At 40.2% G+C, this 23,625-nt stretch overlaps 1 protein-coding gene across 1 annotated transcript in view; it reads left to right on the top strand.

The window, feature by feature from the left end:
* Positions 1-22,987, top strand: part of USP40 (ubiquitin specific peptidase 40) — a gene marked incomplete at its 3' end in the record, with an annotated part of 28,760 nt that extends 5,773 nt beyond the window's left edge. The window contains exons 6-24 of the mRNA XM_010178570.1: positions 1,085-1,228; positions 2,183-2,311; positions 2,812-2,913; positions 3,262-3,369; positions 5,367-5,688; positions 6,206-6,287; positions 7,342-7,513; positions 8,334-8,418; positions 9,590-9,660; positions 11,731-12,050; positions 13,047-13,173; positions 13,903-13,960; positions 14,645-14,698; positions 16,311-16,399; positions 17,048-17,134; positions 18,226-18,262; positions 19,611-19,675; positions 20,264-20,338; positions 22,861-22,987. Of these exons, the coding sequence (XP_010176872.1) occupies positions 1,085-1,228; positions 2,183-2,311; positions 2,812-2,913; positions 3,262-3,369; positions 5,367-5,688; positions 6,206-6,287; positions 7,342-7,513; positions 8,334-8,418; positions 9,590-9,660; positions 11,731-12,050; positions 13,047-13,173; positions 13,903-13,960; positions 14,645-14,698; positions 16,311-16,399; positions 17,048-17,134; positions 18,226-18,262; positions 19,611-19,675; positions 20,264-20,338; positions 22,861-22,987 (2,254 nt within the window). The remainder of the gene's footprint in view (positions 1-1,084; positions 1,229-2,182; positions 2,312-2,811; positions 2,914-3,261; positions 3,370-5,366; positions 5,689-6,205; positions 6,288-7,341; positions 7,514-8,333; positions 8,419-9,589; positions 9,661-11,730; positions 12,051-13,046; positions 13,174-13,902; positions 13,961-14,644; positions 14,699-16,310; positions 16,400-17,047; positions 17,135-18,225; positions 18,263-19,610; positions 19,676-20,263; positions 20,339-22,860) is intronic.
* Positions 22,988-23,625: the final 638 nt, after the last annotated feature.

The raw sequence follows: 23,625 nt of genomic DNA, 5'->3' as shown, positions 1-23,625 counted from the left end.
CCCTTTTTTTCAAGCAGCTTGGCAGAGCTTAAGCAAGATGCCACTGTGATATATTCTGCTGACATTTTTCAGACTATTTCTGTTGCATTCAGAGGCAGCCCAACGATCACTGAGCAGCAGGCTGCAAAATACACGTGAGAGCAATCTTTTTCTGACCAATATACACCAGTCAGAGCTAGTTACATTACAGATAGGATTGTTTCTGACTCACACATTTGAAGAAACCGTGCCTGTATGAGCCCTGACCTATGCCTGGGGTCACACAACCCTGGACAACTGAAAAACTCCTCAAAGGTCATTGGAATAAAACTCACGTGATGTAAAAATCCTTTGTTTGGAGGAGATGACCAGGAGGGGCCAGAAGAGCAATAGCTCCAGCCTCAATTAAGGTTATTCACTTGCAGCAGAAGCAAACATATAGGTTATATTTGTAGTTTACACTTCATTTATAGCTTTTTTTTTTTTTTGCGGGGGAGGGTGGCTTCAGTGCCTGCACCAGATGATGAGCGCCTGTTCATCTGGGAATGGTGAAGCTACCATGAAGCTGTGTCACTCTTCTGCAGCACCTGCTTTTCAGCAGCAGTTGAGTGTTTGTGCTTTTTTTCTATGGGCTCCCAAAGTCTGTGTGGGACTGATGTGGACTGCAAGGGGCTGAGAGCAAAGCTGCTGGCAAGATGCTGTATTGTGTGACTTCATGCGTAAGCACAGACTCAGGGGTTTGAAGTAGTTGCTTTTTAGTATAAAATTCAAGAAAATCCTGTCACAACGATTTATGGAAATGTAACTACTGATGAGAATTTCAGCCATGTCCTCCTTCATTTTCTATAGGAGGATAAAGTATGGGACTGGTGATCGCCATTCAGGAAAGGTGTAGAGCTTAACAGAGAAGAAGGGTCTGGATTGCTGTGAGGATCTCAGGTTCATAGGGAAATTGAGAACTAGGGAAGACATTTTAAAAATGAAGGCACTGCTCGTGTCTGCCTGGTTGTAATGAAGCTTTGTTGGAGAAGAGAGTTGACCATAGCAAAGTGGACACATTATTCTCTATAATTCTGTGCTTACAGTTTTTTTAATCATTTGACAGTCTGCTAAACTACGCAAGTTGCCACCCTTTCTCACCATCTCTCTCCTGAGATTTAACTTTGACTTCAAGAAGTGTGAACGATACAAGGAAACGAGCTGCTACACGTTCCCTATCCAGATTAACTTGAGGCCTTTTTGTGAGCAGGTCTGTACTGTTACATTTATTAAAGTTTCTATGTACTCTGCAGAGAACCGATATCTCAAGAACAACTTTTATTTTGTGTTTTGTCAGGGCAAGGTATTTGAGAAACGATGGGGGGGTTTTCCTCTGTCCCTAATTCCGAATTTTTGGATTTCCAATTTGTTTTCAAAAGATTGCTTTCTAACTGAGAAGGAAATAGCTTCTAGCTGTAGAAGGGGGAAGGGTATAATAATTACCTGAACAACCTGACATTTGCTTGGAAGGAAGATTATCACCTGGAAATCGGAATTGAATTTCTTTTTGTGGTGTCACTGTTTTCTAACATCATGTATAAACTTAGCTATGTATGTTTTATGTGCCTGTACTTATAGAATTTTTCTTAGGAATCTCTATGCCTTTGTATATATGTCTTTTGATTATAAAATGAACTATACCAATGCTTGATGACAACTTTTAATCCTTAAAGTATATGAAGAATGTACTTAGTAGGGGCACTGTTATTGAAAAATAAAATTTTTCTCATAGAAATGTTGCAGTGCGAGCTTGGAAATTTCTCAGTGCTTGCATTGGAGGAAGCCTCTTTTTTTCTGGTTGGTTTGTGTATATAAATGTGTTTCTTGTTTTTTCTCTAGTCTTTTAAACAGAATAAGGCTGCTTATGAACAAGCAGGTTGGGCTGTTCTGTTATTTGCATCTATATTTCATTATTTCAAATTTGCAACTTCCCATATTGTTCACAATCATGCTTAAAATGAAGTTGCTTAATAAGCGTGTGCCTTGGTCCATGATTTGTTAGGCCACACTCCTGTTCCCCAGCACTGAAAAGCCATTTCAATCTCTGCACATGTGAATGCACACTGAGAAATATCTGGAGCTATGTTGATGGTGTAAAACTGTCCTTGTGTGAAAGACTTACTGATACATGTTATTGTTACTGTTATTGTTTTTCTTTTTAAAGACTGAAATGGATGATTCAGAGTACATGTATGAGCTCTTCTCTGTTATTATACATAAAGGTGGCTGCTATGGAGGACACTATCATGTTTATATCAGAGATGTGGATGAATTAGGAAACTGGCAGTTACATGTAAGTCCTAAAGACCTTTCTTCCTATGTCTCACTTTTCAGAAAAGCATTAAGAGCTAGTGGATGAAACATACATCCAAACTAATGAATATTTTAGTGAGGTATTTAATCTCTTACCTTGTTGAGAAGGTAAGTTTTCCACCTCTGTAAAGGTTTTGTAGCAAACTGTAGCTTTCCGACCTGTTGAGCTGCCTCACATTACTGGGCTCACTTTTTCTTTCCCAGATGAATTAATATCTTTGCTCAAGACTAGCACATCCATTTTAATGGATTACTCTGGCTGGCTATTCTAAATAATGTAAATGCCTTTTCTGTTAAAAAACTGATAGTGGATGTTCTGTATGATGATACACAGTCTGTAGTGGGTGGCAGAGGCGGCTTATCAGAACTTACTTCACATTTCTGACTTGTGCATGCTAATGTTAGTAGAGATGACAATCAAAAACCTGGTTGTGTGTGAAACTGCAGTATTTGTGAGTCTTGGGGTTTTTTTTAATATAGGAAGAAGAGGACAGGCTCATTGAAGATAAGGCTTTAAGAGATACTGAAAATGCCAAAGACGTAGAGAATCCACTGGCAATGTTGAAAGGGATTTTGGCAGAGGTATGGTATATAAGGAGTTCATTGCTTTCATTTTGGTACTACGGAACCTAGAAGAGGTTAGTGTATGCAAGAGCAGACGGGTTGAAGTGTTCAGATCTGTCCTGAACTTACCGTGAAGCGTGTAAAACTTTTAACTTAACTTGCCTTTAATATTAATAGTGGCTCTTCATACAGAAAATGGCCCTTTTTGAGTATTTTTTAAGTTGCTTGCTGAAACTGTTACAAAAAGTGATGTTACTTTGACTTGTTAACAAACAGGAATGGTTTAAGCACTTCAGAATTGGCTTCTTTGTGTTGATCCCTTGACTTTTGTAGCCTTCATTATTCTAGTTTTTAATTTATTTGTAGGAAGAATCAAAACAAATTCCCGTGGATCAATTAGGGCAGAAGTTATTGGAGAAAAAAGGAGTGTCCTGGAATAAGAAATACCGAAAACAATATGGAGCGTTACGAAAGGTAATATGCATATATGTTAATTTGTTTTTTACTGTTAAGATAACTTTAAAGTTGTATTTCTACTGAGTAGTCAGTCGGATGTTAATTGAAATTATTGGCACTTGGACTAGCAAAATACAGCATGTGTAAGAGAGGTTTGTAAGATAAATTAGGAGACTGGGGAACAGAGACAAGACTCTCAATGGATTGTCTGCCTGAAAGCTTGTATCTTTTCCCTCATCTATATTAACCTAAAAACGAATTAACTTTACCAACTGAACCTTGTGTCACTTGTGTTTGTGGATGAAGCTGCAACAACACTACTACCACATGAAAAACCTTTTTACTGTAAGGGTGACAGAGCACTGGCCCAGGCTGCCCAGAGAGGTTGTGGAGTCTCCTTCTCTGCAGACATTCAAAACCCGCCTGGACGTGTTCCTGTGTGACCTGGTCTGGGTGATCCTGCTCTGGCAGGGGGGTTGGACTGGTTGAGCTTTCGAGGTCCCTTCCAACTCCTGAGATTCTGTGATTCTGTGATGAACACAGAAGTGCTGATGAGAATTAAAGAAGAAACACAGTACCTGTTCACAGTAATAACAGAAATGAAGTTTTGTAAATATATGCTATTTTTTGGTTGATTAGGGCATGTCCCTGAAATTAACACTTCCAGTAAAATCTGTTTTGTCAAGTGGTTACTGAATTTTCTAATGCTTTAAGGAAAATACTTCAGCATTTGTGTTTCAGATACATGGAAAATTTAATGTCTGACTTTTTTAATAGAACAAAGAGTGTAGCTTTCACAGGAGTTACTTAAAAGTAGTTGTGGAATCTGAATGCAAGTCTTTTGCAGAAGTAGATGCTTTTCTGACTTAGACAGGGAAGTGACAGAAACAAGTTGTGAGCAGCCCAGTATTAGTTTCAAGGAGTGCTGTTGTGAATATTACCAAACCTGACTTTTCACAAGTGCTGTATCTATACCCAAAGCACATTGGTCAATGCAGGACTTGCATTATTGAAATAACTGTACATTGGTTTACACTTCAAGTATCAAATTATTTTTTTGATTATGATTGAAACTGAAATTCAGATTTTGGGAGTTTGTTTTTGTTTGGTTTGGGGTTTGTTGTTTTGTGTGTGTGCAGGTTTGGTGTGGTTTTTGGTGTGGGGTGGTTTTTTTGTTGTTGTTTTTGTTTTTGAGGAGATTGGGTGGTTTTTGTAGTTATGTGGGGGGATTGGAGGGTGGTTGGTGTCATCCTTGCCCCCCCATCCCTCAAAACCTACGATTTTGTTGGTGTAATTTGGACCCCAAGCTTGTGTGAAGTATCTCTTTGCTGCTAAAATGGAAGTAGAGAACAGAGTAGACAAGCTGAGCCAAACTGTGTGAGTGGGCTTTAAGTCCTTGAGATGCCATAATAGGCAGTGTTAATTAGGGTAAGGTACAGCTTAGCAGACCAGAAGTGAGCTCAAGATCCCCGTCTGGTAAATATGGAAGGGAACACTTCTGCAGAGGCTAGGGAGCAGAAAGTACCGATGTTAGTGGCCTAAGTTAGTTGGGATGGTACTCTGTGTCTGATACAGCAGAAGCTTTTTGATTACCTGTAGAGCATCACTCCCTATGTGACCTTTCCAGGGACAGAGAGTATGCACTTGTAAGAAATGTTTTAAAAGGACTGCAGTGTCTCGGGCAATCATTGAAATTCAGCAGTTAGTCTGATTTAATTCTTAGTGATGCATATATGTTGAAAACAATTCTTTTGCATTTTCTTGTGTGGTAGTTTGAAGTTACATAAGAAACAAAGCCAGGAACAGCATATAAAAGATCAAGCAGATCAGTGGTGGTAGGAAAATTACATGTTTCTGGCTAAGCTGAGGAGATACATTAGGAAGCATCATAAAACCAAGTTTGAAGGGATGAGATGGGGGTTTGTGTATTAATCTGAGGCTGAATCAGGTGAAATGGCTAATATCTATATCTAAATCTGGCTGTCGTCTTCATCTTGTTCTTGGTTTTCTTTTAGTATTTGCAGAATCATCCTCAGATATTTCAGTTCAGTCCTGATGAAAATAAGGTTGGTCTGAAGGAAAAACACAAGCTCCCATTTAAGTCAGATTCTCAAGGACAAGATCTCCAAAGCCTTGCTCAGAAGAACGGCATCCAGTGGGATTCAGGAAAAAAACCTACAAAGCTAAGGAATAGTTCTGCTGGTTGCCATTGGTTTGATCTGAATGATTCCAAAGTCCAGCCAATCAAGGAGAAGGATATTGAGAAACAATTTCAGGGCAAAGAGAGTGCCTACATGCTGTTTTATCGAAAATCTCAGTTAAAAAGACCACCTGAAGGTACACAAAGCTCATCTTGATATTCTGGGGGCTTTCTTCATTAACAGTTTGTTTTCTGGAGGGCAGAGGCTCTTGAGCCTTCATGTTCTTTTCAAGAATTGAAGATATGGTTTTCTTTCTAGTGCGTATCTGAAAAAGGGTTAACTAAGATAAACAGGAGGTTACCTCCAAGGAGGTAGTGACCAGTTAATTGGCTGTAGCTGGCATTGACTTTTCTCTAGTACACTTCGCAAATACTAGCAGAACATCTCCTGCCAAAACAATACTAGTTGTTGCTAACAGTATTTGCATATCAGTTCCCCTTAGGGGAAAGATTGATGGGAAGAAGTAAAAGCAGTTGTTTGTTCTTTGTATCATCTTGCAATTTAATTTTCTTTATTATGAAAGAATGCAACATTATTGCTCTGACTTTTCAATGATTACTGTACTGTAATGTCTCATCTTGATCGCTTTTCTTGTTTGCCAAAACACGTTTTTAAGCAGCTGAGGCCAAACTAGCCTATATTATTTGTTGCAGCGCGAGGAAATCCAAGGTACCAAATTCCTGAACACCTTCTGAATGAAATGAATGCTGCTAATACTGAGCTGCAAAAAAAGAGGTATATTAATGTAACTGTTCCAGTCTCTTGAACAGCATTCTTAATCTGCAGATCTCCAGAGTGATTTAAAATGAAAGAAGCTAATTGAGTAGAGCCGGATACTAAAGTGATTCAATGTCATAGAGGTTAATCGAGGAATACAACTTGTATGTCCAAATTCTGCCTTCTGCTGGTTCCTTGCCTCCCTGTTAGTGGCATAACTAGGCATTCTACAGAATTTCAAGGAAAACTTACTTAAAGTTTAAAATTGTACCCTTTTTTGGTGAAAATTGGTGCAATTCTGGAAGAAACATGGAATACATTATCTAAATTACATTTGTAGAGGGAGTTCTCCATTGGGAGAAGGAGGAATGACTTACTTTACTGTGAAACAACAGATAAATGGTATCCTTTGCCAGAAACGTGGAGGAAAGAGCTAGGGGTATTCAGGTTGGCTGGAACTTTTTCTTCTGTTGAGGAACACACAGAACTGATGATGTGCCTGAATTGCAGTTAAGCTATCAAAATCTAGATGCACACAAGAGACACAAGACTTGTGTGATATCTGCACTCTGCAAATTTCACTCCTTTATTTTTTAAAATGGTGTATTTGCTGCTACATTTAGCTAATAAAACTGGCTACAGGTATAAAGGAGGAAGGCATGGCTGTGTCTGTCCTGACTCGGTTTCCATGCTGTTTTTCTGTCTCTGCATTTCAACAGAGTACTGATCTGGAACACAGCCTGAAAAAACCTAGAATTTCCACATCCCTAAAGACCAAGTTTGCCATTCTGTTTAGAAAGGTAGAAGCGAGGTATAGAAACACACAGCAGGTACTGTTATAGTGCTTATCTGAAAGATGTCTACCCTAGCTCTGTATTGTACAACACATAAATAAATTGCTGTCATCTTTGAGCACCTCTTTGCATACCCCTTGATGGAGGGGATAATGAGACAGCAAATTGAGTCCTGAGGCTATCAATTCCAGGACAACTGCACAGAAGCATCTCTGGCATAAGGTAGCCATTTGTTGGTGTTAAATTCACCAGTTTATTGTTGTGTTATTCTTTCCAAGAGCGGAATGTGACTCAGCAAACAATGGCATTGATTTACACCTCCATTTGAGCTCATGTTATAAATTTCATAATGGGGCTTTGCATCCTTCACTTACTTGGAAAGAAAGTGTTGTGGATTTGACTATTGACAGAAGAAAAACTCTAGGAGATCTTCAACAATCGGTATTCCAGGTACTTGCTATGTTCAATGAACTCAAACATTTGATTTTCACGTGAGCCATAACAACATTTACAGATGTATTTCTGCTGCAATTTTTAGCTCAATGAGAAATTTTCAATGGTAAATGTAGTTTTAGGGGGCTAAAAACTATATGGGTTTATACCAAAGGAAACATTATTTTGAGGTCTGTTCTCAGAGTATTTAAGAAACCATGAAGTTGGTAAAACTTTATGTAGACTGTTAAGCTCTCATAAGCTAATTATTTATATTTGGGTAGCATGTATGTGGGCTCGGATTCAAACTTTGCAGAACTCCAGGCTTATTCTTTCCAGTTCTGTTTGCGACAGATTTGTCTTTGTATTTTCAAGGAGCTAGCTGGCCTTAAAAGGAAACAATCAGAGTATAAGAAAAGAGAAAATCAGTTCAAGGAAATATTAGCTTAACTATTGAATGTGGCGTCTTTGCATTTATTCTTTACTATGTTAAAGGAATTTGACAATCTGTAAAATGTTTTTTGTAGATATCTAAATCAAAGATAACTTAGTGTCAGGAAACACTGTTTGCTTTACCTGTACCTCAGAACCTTTGGTTAGTGTCCAGTTGAAACATGGTTTTCAGCTATCTGGTGACTGGTCTGAAAGACCAAGTCCTAAATGCTTGACTGTTTTCTCTGGTACTAGCCTTGTGGAAGTAATTAGCTAGAACTTACTAAGTGTCAAAGTGAGCTTGATAGCCAGACTGGAACGGCTTTCAGCAAAGTTGGAATGTTGAGTGATGAGACTTATTGCTTGCTGCTGTTCTATACATATTTATATTATTATTTCCAATTAGATGTTGGAATCTTGGGAAGGAGACATGATTCTCAGTATTGCCAAGCCTTTACCTGCAGGACTGCATCTTTACCAAGTACTTGAAGGTAAGACTATTACACACAAGACTTCCGTGTTATTTATATGTTTGTGTTTACTGCAGACATACTGGATTTCATATATAAAACATCTTGGGGATGTGTATTACTGAACGCTCCTCAAACTCAAACTTATGTGCAAGTCCACTGCTGTTAACTTTAGGACACACTTACTAGTGAAATTGAGGGTTTTGAGACTTTTATATAAAATCTTTGTTGTGAAGTGCAGTAAGATGGCAGAACTTATGCAAGTTAAACACATTTGCTGACAAAAATGTATCAGCCTGTATGTTAACCACGATTTACTTAAGAATGTTTGCTTTCATAGTATTTACCTAGTAGGTAGAGGAGAGGATAGAAGAGAGGAGCCAAGGTGACATCAAAGGAAATTGAAGGTTAGACCTAAGCCGAAGCAGGGAAATGCATACATAAAGACTACATTAATTTATTAATTTAAGTGTACATTAGTATTTTTAAATCAGGAGTTCTGTCTCCAGCTTTGCATTGTTATGTTTTGTTCATCTTCAAAAGTCTGTTCAGCCGTTTTTAAATTTTATAGTCTTTCTGATTGATTTTTTTCAGAAAATTAGGATTCTACCAGAACATAATCCAACTTCCCATGATGTTTACATCAAAATTTAGAGGCACTAATAGCTGCTGTAAATATTCCTCCAGATGCTAGTACAATTTTTTTAAGTGACAACGACTCTTAAAAATATCTGAATCTGACTTATGGTATGAAAGGAAAAGAAATTGCAGCGTGGGCATTGGTATTGCAAAGAATGGGCTTAGCATGTGCAGTATGTGACTCATTTATTAAATCCAATGTTTTCATTTTAGACCTATTGATCAACTGTTAAATCTCATGTAGATAATCCTGACCAAGCAGCTTTGCCAAGTGCCAACTTGGGCCTCAGTTTGCAAGGGAAATGGAGTTGACACCTGCGTGCTGCAGTCCTCTTTACTCAATGATAATGCTTTATGGATGTTTACCCACTTGTGTTACTCTTGCTACATGAGTCACCCTTAACTTACCCCCTGTAAATGCTGATCATGCAGCAGCTTTTGTAATGATACACTTGAGCCAGAGTAGAACATGTCAGCATATTTTGGTTTACCAGCTGACCCTGCCTTTCCTTTTTGCTGGGAGGGAAGAAGCTGATGATTTGCTCCTTTTTAGGGCGTGAGCTGACACTGGATGGCATTGGGCTGGCTGATGGAGCGGACATCTTTGTGTGGAATGGGAAAGAGGTAAAAGAAACCAATACTCCCTCTCCTTGTCAGATCTGAATAGATAAGATGCAGTCTCCAGACGTTTTTGGAAATGTACATCTGTTCTGCAGATGTGGCACTGACATACCAATGTTGGCTTTGGGGACACCTCTTCAATCTCACCTAGGATACTACGTTTTTCCAGCTTGTCAGTATACCTTGATTGATGTACAGTGTGCTGCTTGATAAAGTTATAAATAGAATTAAATTATGCAGAATGCCATATGGTCAGATCGATAGTTGCCTGTAGATATCCAATGCCAGTTACATTGGAGTTTGTTCTGAAAACCTGTGGTGCTTCTTGGAAGGACATTAATCACAGAATCACAGAGCATGAGGAGTTGGAAGGGACCTCAAAAGCTCATCCAGTTCAACCCCCCTACCAGAGCAGGATCACCCAGACCAGGTCACACAGGAACACGTCCAGGTGGGTTTTGAATGTCTGCAGAGAAGGAGACTCCACAACCTCTCTGGGCAGCCTGGGCCAGTGCTCTGTCACCCTTACAGTGAAAAAGTTTTTCCTCATGTTCAGATTGAACCTCCTATGCTCCAGGTTGCACCCATTGCCCCTTGTCCTGTCATTGGCTGTCACAGAGCAGAGCCTGGGTACTTAATCCTGACACTCGCCCATTACCAATTTAAAAACATGAATGAGGTCTCCCCTCAGTCTCCTCTGCTCCAAGCTAAAGAGACCCAGCTCCTTCAGCCGCTTCTCATCAGGGAGATGTTTCTCTCCTTCCATCATCTTTGTAGCTCTGCGCTGGACTCTTTCAAGCAATTCCTGTCCTTCTTGAACTGAGGGGGCCAGAACTGAACACAATATTCCAAATGTGGTCTCACCAGGGCAGAGTAGAGGGGAAGGAGAACCTCTCTGCCCTACAACCACAGCCCTTCTGATACACCCCAGGATGCCATTGGCCTTCTTGGCTCAAGGGCACATTGCTGGCTCATGGTCATCCTGCTGTCCACCAACACCCCCAGGTCCTTTTCTGCCTGGCAGCTCCAGCCACTCATCCCCAAGCCTGTAGCGCTGCATGGGGTTATTGCAACCGAAGTGCAGGACCCGGCACTTGGCCTTGTTGAAGCTCATCCAGTTGGCCTCAGCCCATGGATTCAGCCTGTCCAGGTCCCTCTGCAGAGCCTTCCTACCCTCAGGCAGATCAACACTCCCTCCCAACTTGGAGTCATCTGCAAACTTGCTGGGGGAGCACTCAGTCCCCTCATTGGTTGATATTATTGGTTGATATGACATTGGTTGATAGTAAGGTGCTAATAAAAACTTATAATGTCTAGTGAATAATTTCACACACAAAATTAGACCTATCAGTGACAGCTTCCGTGTATGATCTCCTTGAAATATTGTGCTCCTTTTCTAGTGTTGCATCTTCCTTTTAATATTAAGGCTTCTGCTTGACTTTCAAATATTTGCCTCAGTGTTTATGCAATGCAGCATCGTATTCCATCTCTGTAATGGAATAAAATTTTACTTTTCCAAGATTTTTATTGTAAAAGTATACATTTTATTTCTGATTTATAAAAACAAAACCAACCAAACAAAAAGAAGCAAACAAAAACCCCATCTAGTAATAGAGTTGTTCTTATCTTGGTTGCACTTTCGGTATAGTCTTCACTACTCCAGCTTCGAGTGTGACTAAATTGCCTTCAGCAAGGAACTATATTCTTTGCCTAGGTTGAATATCAGAAAGGGTAGATTTGAAAATCTAACTCTCTTGATCTGCCTCAGCCACACTTTGGGCTAGTTCTTTAAAATCCTTAGGGGCTAAATTCCTCTATTAATCTGTCCAAGTGTCCACTGGTTTCCGTGCTACTGTTTCTGATATATTTCTTATATGTGCAGACTTGGAATAGACCTTAGCATTATGCTTTGTCTTCCCAGCACCTTTGAGTTGCTCTAGTTGTTTCTTCAGTAGGCATTTGATCAGACGTGGTTTATTTTCATCTCAATTTTAGTGTTGCCATGTATTGCTGTCCAGTCTCTTCTGTATTTTATTGATCACCACTGCGTAATTCTCACGTTCCTTACTTCAGGTTGGTGGTACAAAGGTGATGACAGGCCCTGATCATGAACCTGTGGTCATAAATGTTCTTCGTTTAGCGGAGTATAATGAAGGAGGGAAGGGTCAGCATTTCACAGAGTCGCAGCACGTCTTTTCATGCAGCACAAAACTGGGTGATCTGCGCAGAGCCTTGGCACCATCAGGAGGAATCATCTTAAAGAATGGCTCAGGACCAGATAAAGAAGCCAAGAACTGGGAAGTTTTTCTTGAAGAAGATATGAAGGAAACAGTCAGAAGTGTTGGTCTGATGGATGGATGCTCTGTACTAATCTTAGACAGCCATGATCAGAGGTAACCATTCTGATTACAAATACAGTTAAACAAGAAAGCAATTTTGTCAATCTTTTTAGTTAAAATTACGTTAGCTATGTGTGTGTGTATATATATATAAAACTGTCACTGAGCTTTTGAATTCAAGATAGTGTACTCTTAAGTTCTGAGGATCAGATACTTATCAACTATTAGATATTTCTTTGCTCTTGAAGTGCAGATGCAGTCACATCCTTTGACTTACACTTGGAAAACGAAAAACCTAGCGAGAACAACTTGTGCCCAGTGTGCTGGCACACCTTTGGCATAACCTGAATTTCTGATGTTTAAGTTGTGTGGTTCTCTGATGGACTTGGTGGGATGAGTGAACAGAGCAGTAGCAGAAGAGTATGCAGCTCAGCTGAATCTCCCAGTGGAATCTGAAGTTGTCAGGGGCAAATTTCTGGTTTCTATTTTCCAGTTTGTAGCCCTGAGGTTAGGTTCCTATTTTCAGACATGTGTATGTGCTTGTGACATGAATTCTGACCTTTCTAGCTGAAACAGTACTGAAAAACTGATAATAAATCAAGAAGGGAGAGGTTTCTTCATCAGGAACTGTTTCTGTGTTTATATACAGTAGTAGAGACAGAAAAATCTCAAAATTAAGTTATGACTAGGTTTGCTTTTACAGTGTTTTTTGGTTTTGTTTGTTTGTATTGGTTTTTGTTTGGTTTGTTTTGTTTTTCTCCAGAAACCTTTAAATCCAGCCTCAGAAAGTGACTTAGATTCTGAAGTACCTTCAGGAGGCTCAGGTCCCATTGAAAGCCAGTTACCAGAACGTATTTTTTACTGGTTTACTCTGTAACTAGCCCAGAGGTGCCTGGATGCTTCCCGAGGCCTCTGACTCCTCCTCTGTGACATCCCATCACTATTAATGACCTATGCATAATCAGTTTATTTGAGAGCTTTGGTATTTAGCGATAAGCCCAGATAATGTGTAGTTTTCCTGTCTTTGACTACGTTTGCTCTTTTTCACAGCTTCGTGAATGTATCAAGTGGCAATTTGACTGCTTTTACATATGACATCAGCTGGCTCCAAGTTAAAAACTTCTGCAGAACGGATGACGAAGAGAAACTCGTTAAAATTACTGCCACTGTTGAAACAGTAAGGAGTCTGATTGTTCAGGGATACCACACAGGCTGTTTCCTTGAAAAGCTTGGCCAGTGCACTTGGATTTAGCCTCAGATCTGAAGCTTTTCTGTGGTGAAAATAGCGTGCATCTCAGTGTTACCATTACTGGAATACTTTGGCTGCTGTGTAATAAGACTGTAACGCTGGTAACTTAAACCAGTACCGTCTATGTTAGCGTGAACAACTTTCTTTTCAGACCATCCTGGAATTTTATGTTTGAGGCTATGTCAGTAAACAAAAGCTAGAAGAGGAGAAAAGTAGTATTTCTTGCTTTTAACATAGGATGAGAAAAAATGCTGATTTTTCACAAAGGGCTGAACTTCTCTGGTACCTTTTCCACCTTTTAAATTATTTCCTATTACAGAAAATATAAAGTATTACTTAGTTTTGCTCACAGAATTACTGTTTGTGAGATAATTGGTCTTTTGTCAAATCAAAAAATTAAATACCACTTTATTTCCTTTGGAATGCTGTTTTAAAGGAAAACTTTCACAAATGTGTCATGCTTTCAGTACATTCATTATGTATATTTGATACGATAATGTTAAAGAAATATTTTTCTTAGCTGTGTATAGTGTTGACAGGAGTAAGAACGTAACTAGGATGCATTTCAAGTGAAGGCTGCCTTTTGTGGACTGACATTTAAACAGCAGATGTGTTACTGGCATTCTGTATTAAAGGTGTTAATATTGCTTTCTCTAGGTGATGTCAGATATCAAAATGAAAGCGATACGGGAGCTTCAGCTAGAGGAGGAACTAGGTAAGTGTTCAGCTGCCTTCCTTTTAGATCGAACAATGCTAGGATTTACTGGCTGGCTTTCTGCTTTTTGCATCAGTCTTTCCAAACAACAAGACCATTGCTGCTAGGAGTTTGTTGGGGAAGAAATAGGGTGCAAAGGACTTAAAGGTTTATCTAATTTTGAATAAAAAAAAAATCAGTGTAAGTCTTGATTAAATTACATTTTATGAAGCTCTTATTTTTTCAGAAGCTGTTTGAATAGGAATAATCAGGTCTTGTTACTTAAGTATTACACTAAAAATTGAAGTTTTGTTATGTGTTTGGGTTTGTTTGTTTGTTTGTTTTTAACCTTATTCCTTTCTTAAGACATTCCAGTTTTCTTTCTTTAAAGGTTTGGTTGATGCCTTTACCTTTTGAAGCACTTGTCAGTTTTAAAGTGTTTTACTGATTGTAGCTAACAGCTGGCTTCAAAGAGGAAGTATTCTTTCACTGAAAGAATGAAAACTAGGACTGTTCAGAAGTCTCTAGGAATCTCCCTCTAATTGTACAGTTGTACTTTTGATGTTATACCCCCAGAGGGAGGCCTCGAAGAGAAACCTGTTTTCATTCATGTTAGAAGTTTAGACAGATAAAAAGAAATTTGGCTCAAATATTTTATTTGAATTACCTAATACAGCTATCTCTTTCCTGCCCTTTCTGTAACAGCAAATGACAGCTGCCTTAGACCTGTTAGTGGAAATGGGAAACTTCTTTCTCCAGGTAAGTTTATTTAATCATCGTTCTGTAAGAAGTTCAGCTAGGAGACTTTTAAGCTTCCCTTTGCCCTTTCCTGAGAGAAGTACATATGCATAACTCCACTAATTTCCAGGCTTAACTGAAGCATTTGTTTGATGTTTTAATCTTTATTAACAGTACCAATACAAGGGTAGAAGTTAAACTTAAATGTTCAGCTTGGTTTTATTACTTGCATTCCTAATGTGTAAGATTGATCAGCATACCTGCTATTGTTTATTGACCACTGGCCATGTGCTTCAGGACTGTGGGAATTAACAGAAAGTTCTGTTTCCCATACTTATTTTAGAAATTGAAAAGTCTCTAAATAATCTGTTTTGAATATTTAATACATTACAGAGCAACTTTACATATGTTCCAAGAAACAGTCGTTGTTCCATGTCTTTCTAACTTCTATTTCCTGAAACAAAATTGACTCAATGTATTTGTCAGAGTACTGATGTGCAAGGCTGGATTTCAGAACAGCTCGAGCAATGAACTTGAGTCCTGTGGTGATAAAGAAAGCACTGTTAGATTCCTGTTTACTATGAGAAGGCATCTTGCGCCTATGGTATATGAAGCACTCTGAATAACATGTGGATTCCTGCTTCTGTAAGAGTAGAGGGACATGTCGGCCTTTGATTTGGATGAGCATGTCGTGCTTGGTCACTATATAACTTAACGGCCAGTGTTCAGCAGAGAAGGGCCCCCAGCTTTGCTTTTGCCATTGTTGAGATGGCGGTGAGAAAATGAGTGGATCAGTTTTGTGCTTGCTGGGAAACATCATCTATGACTTAGCTGTTTTGCTAATATATTGCAGTAGTAAACACGGTCAGGAAGCCAAGGACGAGATTTAGTGCTTGTTAGACAACATCTGGAGTATTGTGTCCACTTCGGGGACTCCCCAGCATGAGAAATAAGCCCTTACAGACTAGAGGCAGCAAAGAGGAGAGCAGCACCCTGCAGTCTGGGAGCTGGAAGATATGAGATAGGAGGGTTTCTTTCAGCCTGAAGAGGAACAGTCTTGGAGAGGATGTGGGCAGTAATTGCCTTTTTTTAACTCTTTAGCATGGACCAGTAGAGAAGGCAGAGCCAGATTCTTCTCAGAGGTGCAAATGGAAAGGATCAGAGGCAGCAAACAAAAGGTTCAGCAAGGGAAACTCAAGCTGGGTATTGCTGGGGAGAGCAGGAATTTATACTGGGAATGGTTGAGCAGTGTACAGAGCCCTGGGAAGCTGCGGGGTATCCATCCCTGGAAATATTCAGAGCTTGACTGGAAAAAAACCAGCGTGAACTGATCTGACTTCAGAGCTGGTTCTGCTTTGAGCAGGAGTTTGGACCAGACAATGTACAAAGATCCCCTCCAACCTAAATTCTTTTGTCACCTCATATACAGGAGGTGGTGGGGAGGAACCTTTATGAAAATGTTGCTTTGCGCTTTTCATAGGAGGCTTACAGAGCTGATGTTAACACTGTGGAAATGAAGTTCTCTAAATGTCACTGAACATTTTTAACGTACTCTAAAGAGTGGCATAATAGAATGGACATTTTCAGGAAGCAGCTACTTATGTTAATCTCTGTGCTTTTGTCCTCCCTGAAGTGCCTGAGGATTATACCGTCAAAGAAGCGGAACTGAAAATGGGAAGCTTGCTAGGGCTGTGTCATGGGAAAGCTCCAACTTCCACTCAGGTATAGTAGTGCTGTGATTGAGGACAGTCTTGTGCTGCTTTTATGCTTTGTTCACATTTCCCAGTATTTCATGTAATCCTCTTTCATAATGGTTGTAAACAGCATGGAAAAAATAGCTTGGTGACGCTGAGCATTATATCTATCAGCATGAAGGCTCATGCCATTTATCTCAGTTGCAGAAAGCCAAGAGCAGCATATACGTGACCAGTTAATATAGTTCATGTAACTAATGGTAAATCATTTGTCATCCATCTATTTGTTGTTGTCCATCTTCTGTGCTCTGATGTGCATACACTTTTGTAAAGAGCATAAAGTAAGAAAAGGGATGTGTTACTCTTGATCTCTACAAGAGAAATATGCAAGAGAAGAAGTAGTTGCATATTACTAAAGATGAGAGTGGTAGCAGGCTTTATCTCTCAGTTGCAGCAGGCTGAGTATCTGTACAGCTGGTTAATGAAGCTGATGGTCATGGCTCAGTTGCATGTACTTCTCTGTCCTGCTTAGATTGCTTGCTTTAGCCCCAGGTAGTTTCAGTGCTCTTTGATGCCAGGCTTGCAATAGCTGGCACATGTGTGCATTAGGAGGTGTTTTTTCATAGGATTTTCATGCCTAAATATGTATTCTGATACGTTATATTTGCTTTTTTAGCTCTTCTTGTATTTTATTGTTGGGAGTGACCAAAATGCGAGCCCTGAGATGGAGATTGTTGTGGAAGAGACTGCCTCTGTCAAAGAGGTGAGTCTGGGTGCTTTCTGTTACAATGCCTGGCTCAGGTCTGCTGCTCCTGAAGAGCTTTGCCTTATACCTGAGTGTCACTTCAGGCCACCAGGAGGCACTGAGGCAATGGAAGTGTTTCAACCTCAAAAGACCAGAGAGAGGAATGCATTGATGCTTTACTAAGTACTGAAGAGACATACTGGCTTTTTCCCAAGGTTTAACATAGCCCAACTGCTTCATGCCTGGCTAGCCATTCCTTTTATACACAGCAGGCCTCAGCATGATACGCAATCATGGCAGAGCCTGCCACGGTTCCTTGTAGTTCATCAAACTCTGAATGCACAGAATTATCATAGAATCATTTAGGTTGAAGAAGTCCTTTAAGATCAAGTCCAGCTGTTAACCTAGCACTTGCAAGTCCACCACCAAGCCATGTCCCCAGACACCACACCTACGTGTCTTTTAAATACCTTCAGGAATAGTAACTTCACTGCTTCCCTGTGCAGTCTTTTCCAATGCTTGACAACCCTTTCAGTGAAGAAGTTTTTCTTAATATCCAATCTAAACCTCCCCTGGTGCAACTTGAGGCCCTTTTCCTCTCATCCTATCACTTGTTACTTGGGAGGAGAGTCTGACCTCCACCTTGCTACAGCCTCCTTTCAGCTGGTTGTAGAGACCGATAAGGTTTCCCCTTAGCCTCCTTTTCTCCAGACTAAACAACCCCAGCTCCTTCAGTATTGCCCACAAGTAGCAGCTGCAAAGTGTTGAGTTTTCAGATTTAGTTTCTACGAGGTGCATCTTCAAACTGTGGGACAGAATTTGTTCAAGTAAAGCAACAAATTGACAACGAAGATTTTTTTTTTTGTTTTAAACAGTTTGTATAAGCTGGTTCACCTGAAATAGTCAATTTCTTGCCTGAAAACAATTTCGTACTTGAAGGGTTTAATATATGGCTCAAATATACTATGCCTGTGTAATTATATTATTTTTAGGAATTGACCAGGAATCAGTCAGGTTTTGTTAGAAAATTTTAGCGTAGATTTGCTGAAAACTTTTATTTCCCAACCTATGCATTGAGGCAGTTCTCACTGTATGTTTCCTTTTTTCAGTGTCTAAATTTAATGCTGGAAAAATCTGGATTATCAGGTTAGTTGTATTATATTGTTATTTAATGATATTTTTAAAGGAATTCCCAGATTTCTAAGACAGCCCTTGCTACTCTAAGACTTTAAAAGTCCTTAAGTTTGTTACAATGATATATGTGAGGAGAGGAAAGAATTATAAACTTGCAGTTTTGTTCTGCTAAAAGTTGGCTGTGCAGTTGCTATTGAAAATGAGTTTCGAGCTTTCTATTTAATCAAATTATGGGAAAATCCAGTTCCTAGACTATTTGCTTGGGTGCATGTGCATGTGGAGGTGTTTGGCTGCTTTGACAAGAACTTCTGTCGTAGTGGGAGCTACTGCATGAAGTGAAATGTGAAAAATAATGTTTGACCACCTTGCAAAAACAAGTTATTCAAAATGAGATCCCAGTTTGACCATTATTTAGGAATCTGAGTGGTAGCAGCTCTCGTTACTAAGCTTTACGTGAGGATTAAGGACGAGATACAGACAGTGCTAGTATCACACAGACTTCCTGGCTGAACAGTACTTTGCTGCCAAGAAACAATGGTTCTGTTTTTATTGGTTTACTTTATATTACCATTTTTGAAAAACCAAGTTTGGCTTTGTGTAGAGATTGGTGATCTGCCAAATGTCAGGCTTCAGGGGATTTTGGTGGCGTTCTTTGTTTAAAAAGACTGCAAGGTCAAATTTTGCACCCTGCAAAGGTTACAGTGCATTTTCATCTGTTATTGTGGTCAAATTAAAAACTTAAATTGTATTTGTTCCTCTGTACCTGGTGCACTTTATATGTAGGTGCTAAATCTGAAGTTTTGTAGTTTCTGGACTTCACCATCTCTTTTGGGTGGGTTGTGGGTTTTTTTTTTCCAGTGTGAAATCTTCTGGTGGACAGCTGGAGAGGAGAAGTTGGGTTTTCCTTATAGTATAGTTTTCACTTTAAGGAGCCTGTCATTGATTCAAATTGTATATTGACATGGGAATTTCATCATCAACTCACATTCAATGTTGTACAGATTTTTTTTTTCCCTCTCAACATTTTAATTTTTTTGGTATTTGTTTTGTTTTTGTTTTTTAGTTAAGCTGTCAACCCAATTCCTTTGCTTTCCTTTTAAACCAGCGAAACTAACTGGGTAGATGAGACATTTGTACAAATAAGAGAAGACCATTTCCAAACAGCAAAGCGTTTCTAAGGCCTGGGAAGGATGTGAAGGTGTTCGATTTGTTTGATTTGTCAGAGTTGTGTTTGAAAAACAAACAAACAAAAAACAAGCAAAAGAACCCCTTAACACTTATTAAGAGCTCTGTAATTTGTTTCTGAAACAGCATTCTTGGCTAATTACTTTTCTGTATGTATGTTTTTGTGTTTTGGTAGGTGACAGCTGGCATTTAAGAAGGATTGACTGGTGCTATGAAGCAGGGGAAGCATTAAGTCAAGAAGTAAGAGGATCCTATTTTTCTCCTTAAATCATGACGTAGTTTCTTTACTCCATTTTTGCTTAGAGACTTTCCCTGAAGAAATCTGCAGTAAAGCAAATGTATGTTGTTTTTGTGTGTGCTACAGTGGTACACCCTCTATTTTTGATAAAGGTGCCCTTCTGAACACAGTGCTGGCATACATATAGTTAAAATGTAAATCTTGTGTGCTTGCCACTTATTTTTAGGGACTAGGATTAAGCCATCTCCACATAGTTTTTTTTCTAAAGTCTAGGCTTATCATGCTCAAGGATACATCTACAAAGAAGCATGTGCTGTCAGTTGGTGAGGTGCAGAGGAACTCCACAGCTCAACAGGATGCTCTGCAAGGGCTGCTGCAGAGCAGACTCCTGTAGGTGAAATAATTGTGTGCTACTGCAAAGCTGTCTCCAAGCGTGGATGTTAAGTGGATATTTCTGTGCTCTTGGTGGAAGAGCAAAACACCTTAGACCTTTGGCATGCGTGGCCTAGAAAACCACCAATGTATACCTCAGGAAACAAATCACAAGGTCATGTAGACTTACAAGTGTACTCTACTTTCTCTTCCTACAGAATGCCACTCTGAAGGAACTTAATGTTTGCAGAGGAGATACCTTAGTTATAACTGAAGGAAAGCTTCCACCAAAGGTAAAATGAGAGAGATGATGCTCTTTAGTCAGTTGACAGTGTCTGCAGACTCAAATATGACAGTAGTTTCTTTTTTTCCCTCTTGCTTATTTTAAAAATATTTCACTGAGAAAATTTCCGGTTGACAATAATTATGCTTTTTTATACTTCTACAGCTTTTTTTATTTCAGTTAAGATTTATAATATTCTTTGTCTATATTTATTATTCTATATTTATTCAACTTCTTTAGTAAAAGGTTTGCCTGTTGCAGTTTCTTTGCCTAGGAGTGTGTTAAAGTTGACAGATGTGGAGGAAATCCATATTACTGGCATGCAAGGTACTTTTGAAGGCACAACTCTGACTACTACTTCCTAACAAAATCATAAAGATTCATTTCAGATTTGTAGTGAGGATGGCATTTGAAAATGGAGGGTGCTAGAGGGCAGGAGACCCTCTGGTCAGCAGTGGTTGGACAAATGGAAGGATTCTTTGCTAAGAAACCTCAAGTGGTATCATAGGATGGTTTGGCTTGGAAGGGATCTTTAAAGATCACCTAGTTCCAATCCTTTGCTGGACCAGGTTGCTCAGAGCCCTGTCCAACCTGACCTTGAACACTTGCAGGGATTGGGCCTCCACAGCTTCTCTGGGCAACCTGCTCCAGGGATGACCAGAGGCAGTTTGGTCAGCCTGGCCTCGTGCCCTATGTGCCAGAGCCCCTGACCACCTCCAAGGCCCTGGGCTGGGCCCACCCACCACCTGCCAGCCATCAGTGTCTGTCCTGGCCTGGGGAGACCCAGAGGGAACAGAGGAGCCTGAGTGCAGTCGCCAGAGAACCAAATCAGAGAGGAGGAAAGCATGTTTGGGGAGTTGGTGGGGCATATGGCCTGAAAGATGCCCTAGTGTGAGAGAGGGAGGAGGGTTGGGGGGGCTAAGGCTCTTGTGTCCAATGACTGTCCGCCACCTGCCCCTGTGTGCCCTGGGCTCAAGCCCTCTCTTCATCTCATGCATGGGATCCCCTGGCTGAGATGGATGGTGGCAGCACTGTTCCAGGAGTGTCGTGGGTCCTCCGTGACCTTCTCTGCCCCTACATCCACCTGGCTCCTTTCATGTGATGCAGCCCCATGCTGTGCCTGACAGCAGCTGAGAAGGGTACAAAGCATCCAGACACCCCACAGACATAGCCACCCTGTGCAAGGTCTCACAGCTTTCCCTAAAAGAGGTGCCAACTGCCAAGTTTTGCTTTACCCCTTCCCGATACCCTTGCTTTGGAGTGTGGAGAGGTGCCATTTCTTCTTTACTGAGCCCCGAGGGAGAGGAGAGAAGAGGACATCCTTGGGGCTGCGGTGCCAGTGTGATGCAAGAAGCCTGTTGGATTCTTTGCAAGTGGCCATCTTCAAAAGTAACATCGGTCAGGTCCTAGGACAAACTTGAGCTGTTGCACGTTGCCAAGGGCTGGGTGGTTTTAGCCATTTTTTTTTTTTACGTGAGGCCATCGATACTGGTTATTCCTGTAGGTGCGTTATAAGTTTAGCTGCTTATGTAGTTTGACAGCTGTGGTTTGCCTGTCTCCATTTCCATCAACGCTTTCCCTCTGAACTTGTTTTTGCATAGATTGTGCTTTTGTGATTCTCATGCCAAAGCTTTTCTGCAGACAGTGCTACAGGATTTGTCATTTATCTGGCAAATTTTGGAGTTCTTCACAAATATTGCTCATAAAACATCTGATATTTACCCACATATGGATTCCATAAAGTTCAGACTTTTGCCCTGTGTAGACAAAAATCTCATATAAGTGTCTGTCTTCACATGTCTGCACATTTTCCTCAGACTGTGACCCAGCTATGGCTGTGAAGGGGAAGGAGGGAAATGAGCATATGTGGAAACACAAGACACATGGAAAAAAATGGGTCTGTGCCCCTGCTCTGTCCCTTGAAATATGGGGCATTGTGAGTTGAAACAGAAGACTGAAAGACTTTGCAAGAACCAGCGGACATTAAGCAAGTCCATGGTGAATAAAGCTTCATAAAGGAAAACCAGAGATTTTCAATAGATTTGTTCTCAGAAAAAAATGTATGATAAGAGCTTACAGCGGTAGTGCAGCGCTTGCTAATAGCCCAGTTCAGAGCTGCTTCTGAAAGCAAGCAAGCCTTTCCTGCTTAGGAGAGAAAATCAGGAGTTTCTGAAGAGCAGAGCAGCATTGCATTTGGTGAGCTTGGATGAATCCAGCTTCCTCTGGCAAGGTGGTATCTGCGTCCAGATCTTCAGTCAAGAGTGTCACTCAGTTGCATCTGTAAAGTTAGATGCCATGGCAGCAGAGCCAGGATGGTGATGTTAGGCTGCATGTAGCTGGATTTTTTTCGCTCTTGTCCTTGTGCAAGTAGGAAGTGAGAACTGACGATGTGTTATCTTAGATGAACACTGATACCTTTTCAAAAGTTCAGTTTTGAACAAGTCTTCTCTTTCTTACTGAGTTGAAAGGAAAATTTTTCATTATCTGCATTGGAACTCATAAGTTACCTGGTAGTTTCTCTTCACGTTTCAGGGTGTCCTGAAAATACCCATCTGGTGGTTCAAGTCTTCAAGTCCTATGAAAAACGGAGAACATGCACGAGACCAAGTGAATGGCTTGACCTGTAAGATGGATGCCTTGGAGGTGTCTCCTGCAGGAGGTGAGCTTGATCCGTTTCTGAAAGGAATTGTGTGATGCAGTCACCCATGATCGCACAGAGGGCTTTGAGTCAAAACCAATGTTTTAATCCAAAGCCTTAAAATCCTTCTGAAGCCTATGTGTGACTGCACAAGTTTCAGCAAGCTTATGGTGAAAGGAGCAGCATAGGAGACAGATGCAATTTTTGACAAGACCATGGATGCTGGATGGTGCTGTTCTGATGTTCCTTAGCTATATTTGGTCAAGGGTAAGATTTCCACTACATTTCTAAGCAAGGGACTCTTCACTTGTCAAGAAATAAAATGGCTCCATACCTGAAGGAAGTGGCCATATTGTAAAGCATCAACTCAAATGTGTTTGGCTTCAAATGCCTGACTGCTAATAATGCATTTAATTCATTTCAGGCTATGTTGCTTTCTGAGATGCTGTCAAAGGAGTGATGAGTAAATCTTACGTAGTATAAATGACACTACAGACAGTATTTTAGCCTACGTTTGTTCTTCTAAAGGTCAAATCCCAATAAAAAGCCAGTTAGAGTAGGAAAATCGAGGGATAGTTGGGAAGCAAGAAGAAAATGAAGTGGGGACAACTGTGAATTGGAAAATGGGGAAACAGAATCACAGAATATTAGGAGTTGGA

This window comes from Mesitornis unicolor, unplaced genomic scaffold (assembly GCF_000695765.1).
Source record: "Mesitornis unicolor isolate BGI_N332 unplaced genomic scaffold, ASM69576v1 scaffold10072, whole genome shotgun sequence".
In the NCBI taxonomy this organism is placed as follows: Eukaryota; Metazoa; Chordata; class Aves; order Mesitornithiformes; family Mesitornithidae; genus Mesitornis; species Mesitornis unicolor.
The sequence above is the reverse complement of the archived record's forward strand: the minus strand, read 5'-3'. Positions and strand labels throughout refer to the sequence as shown.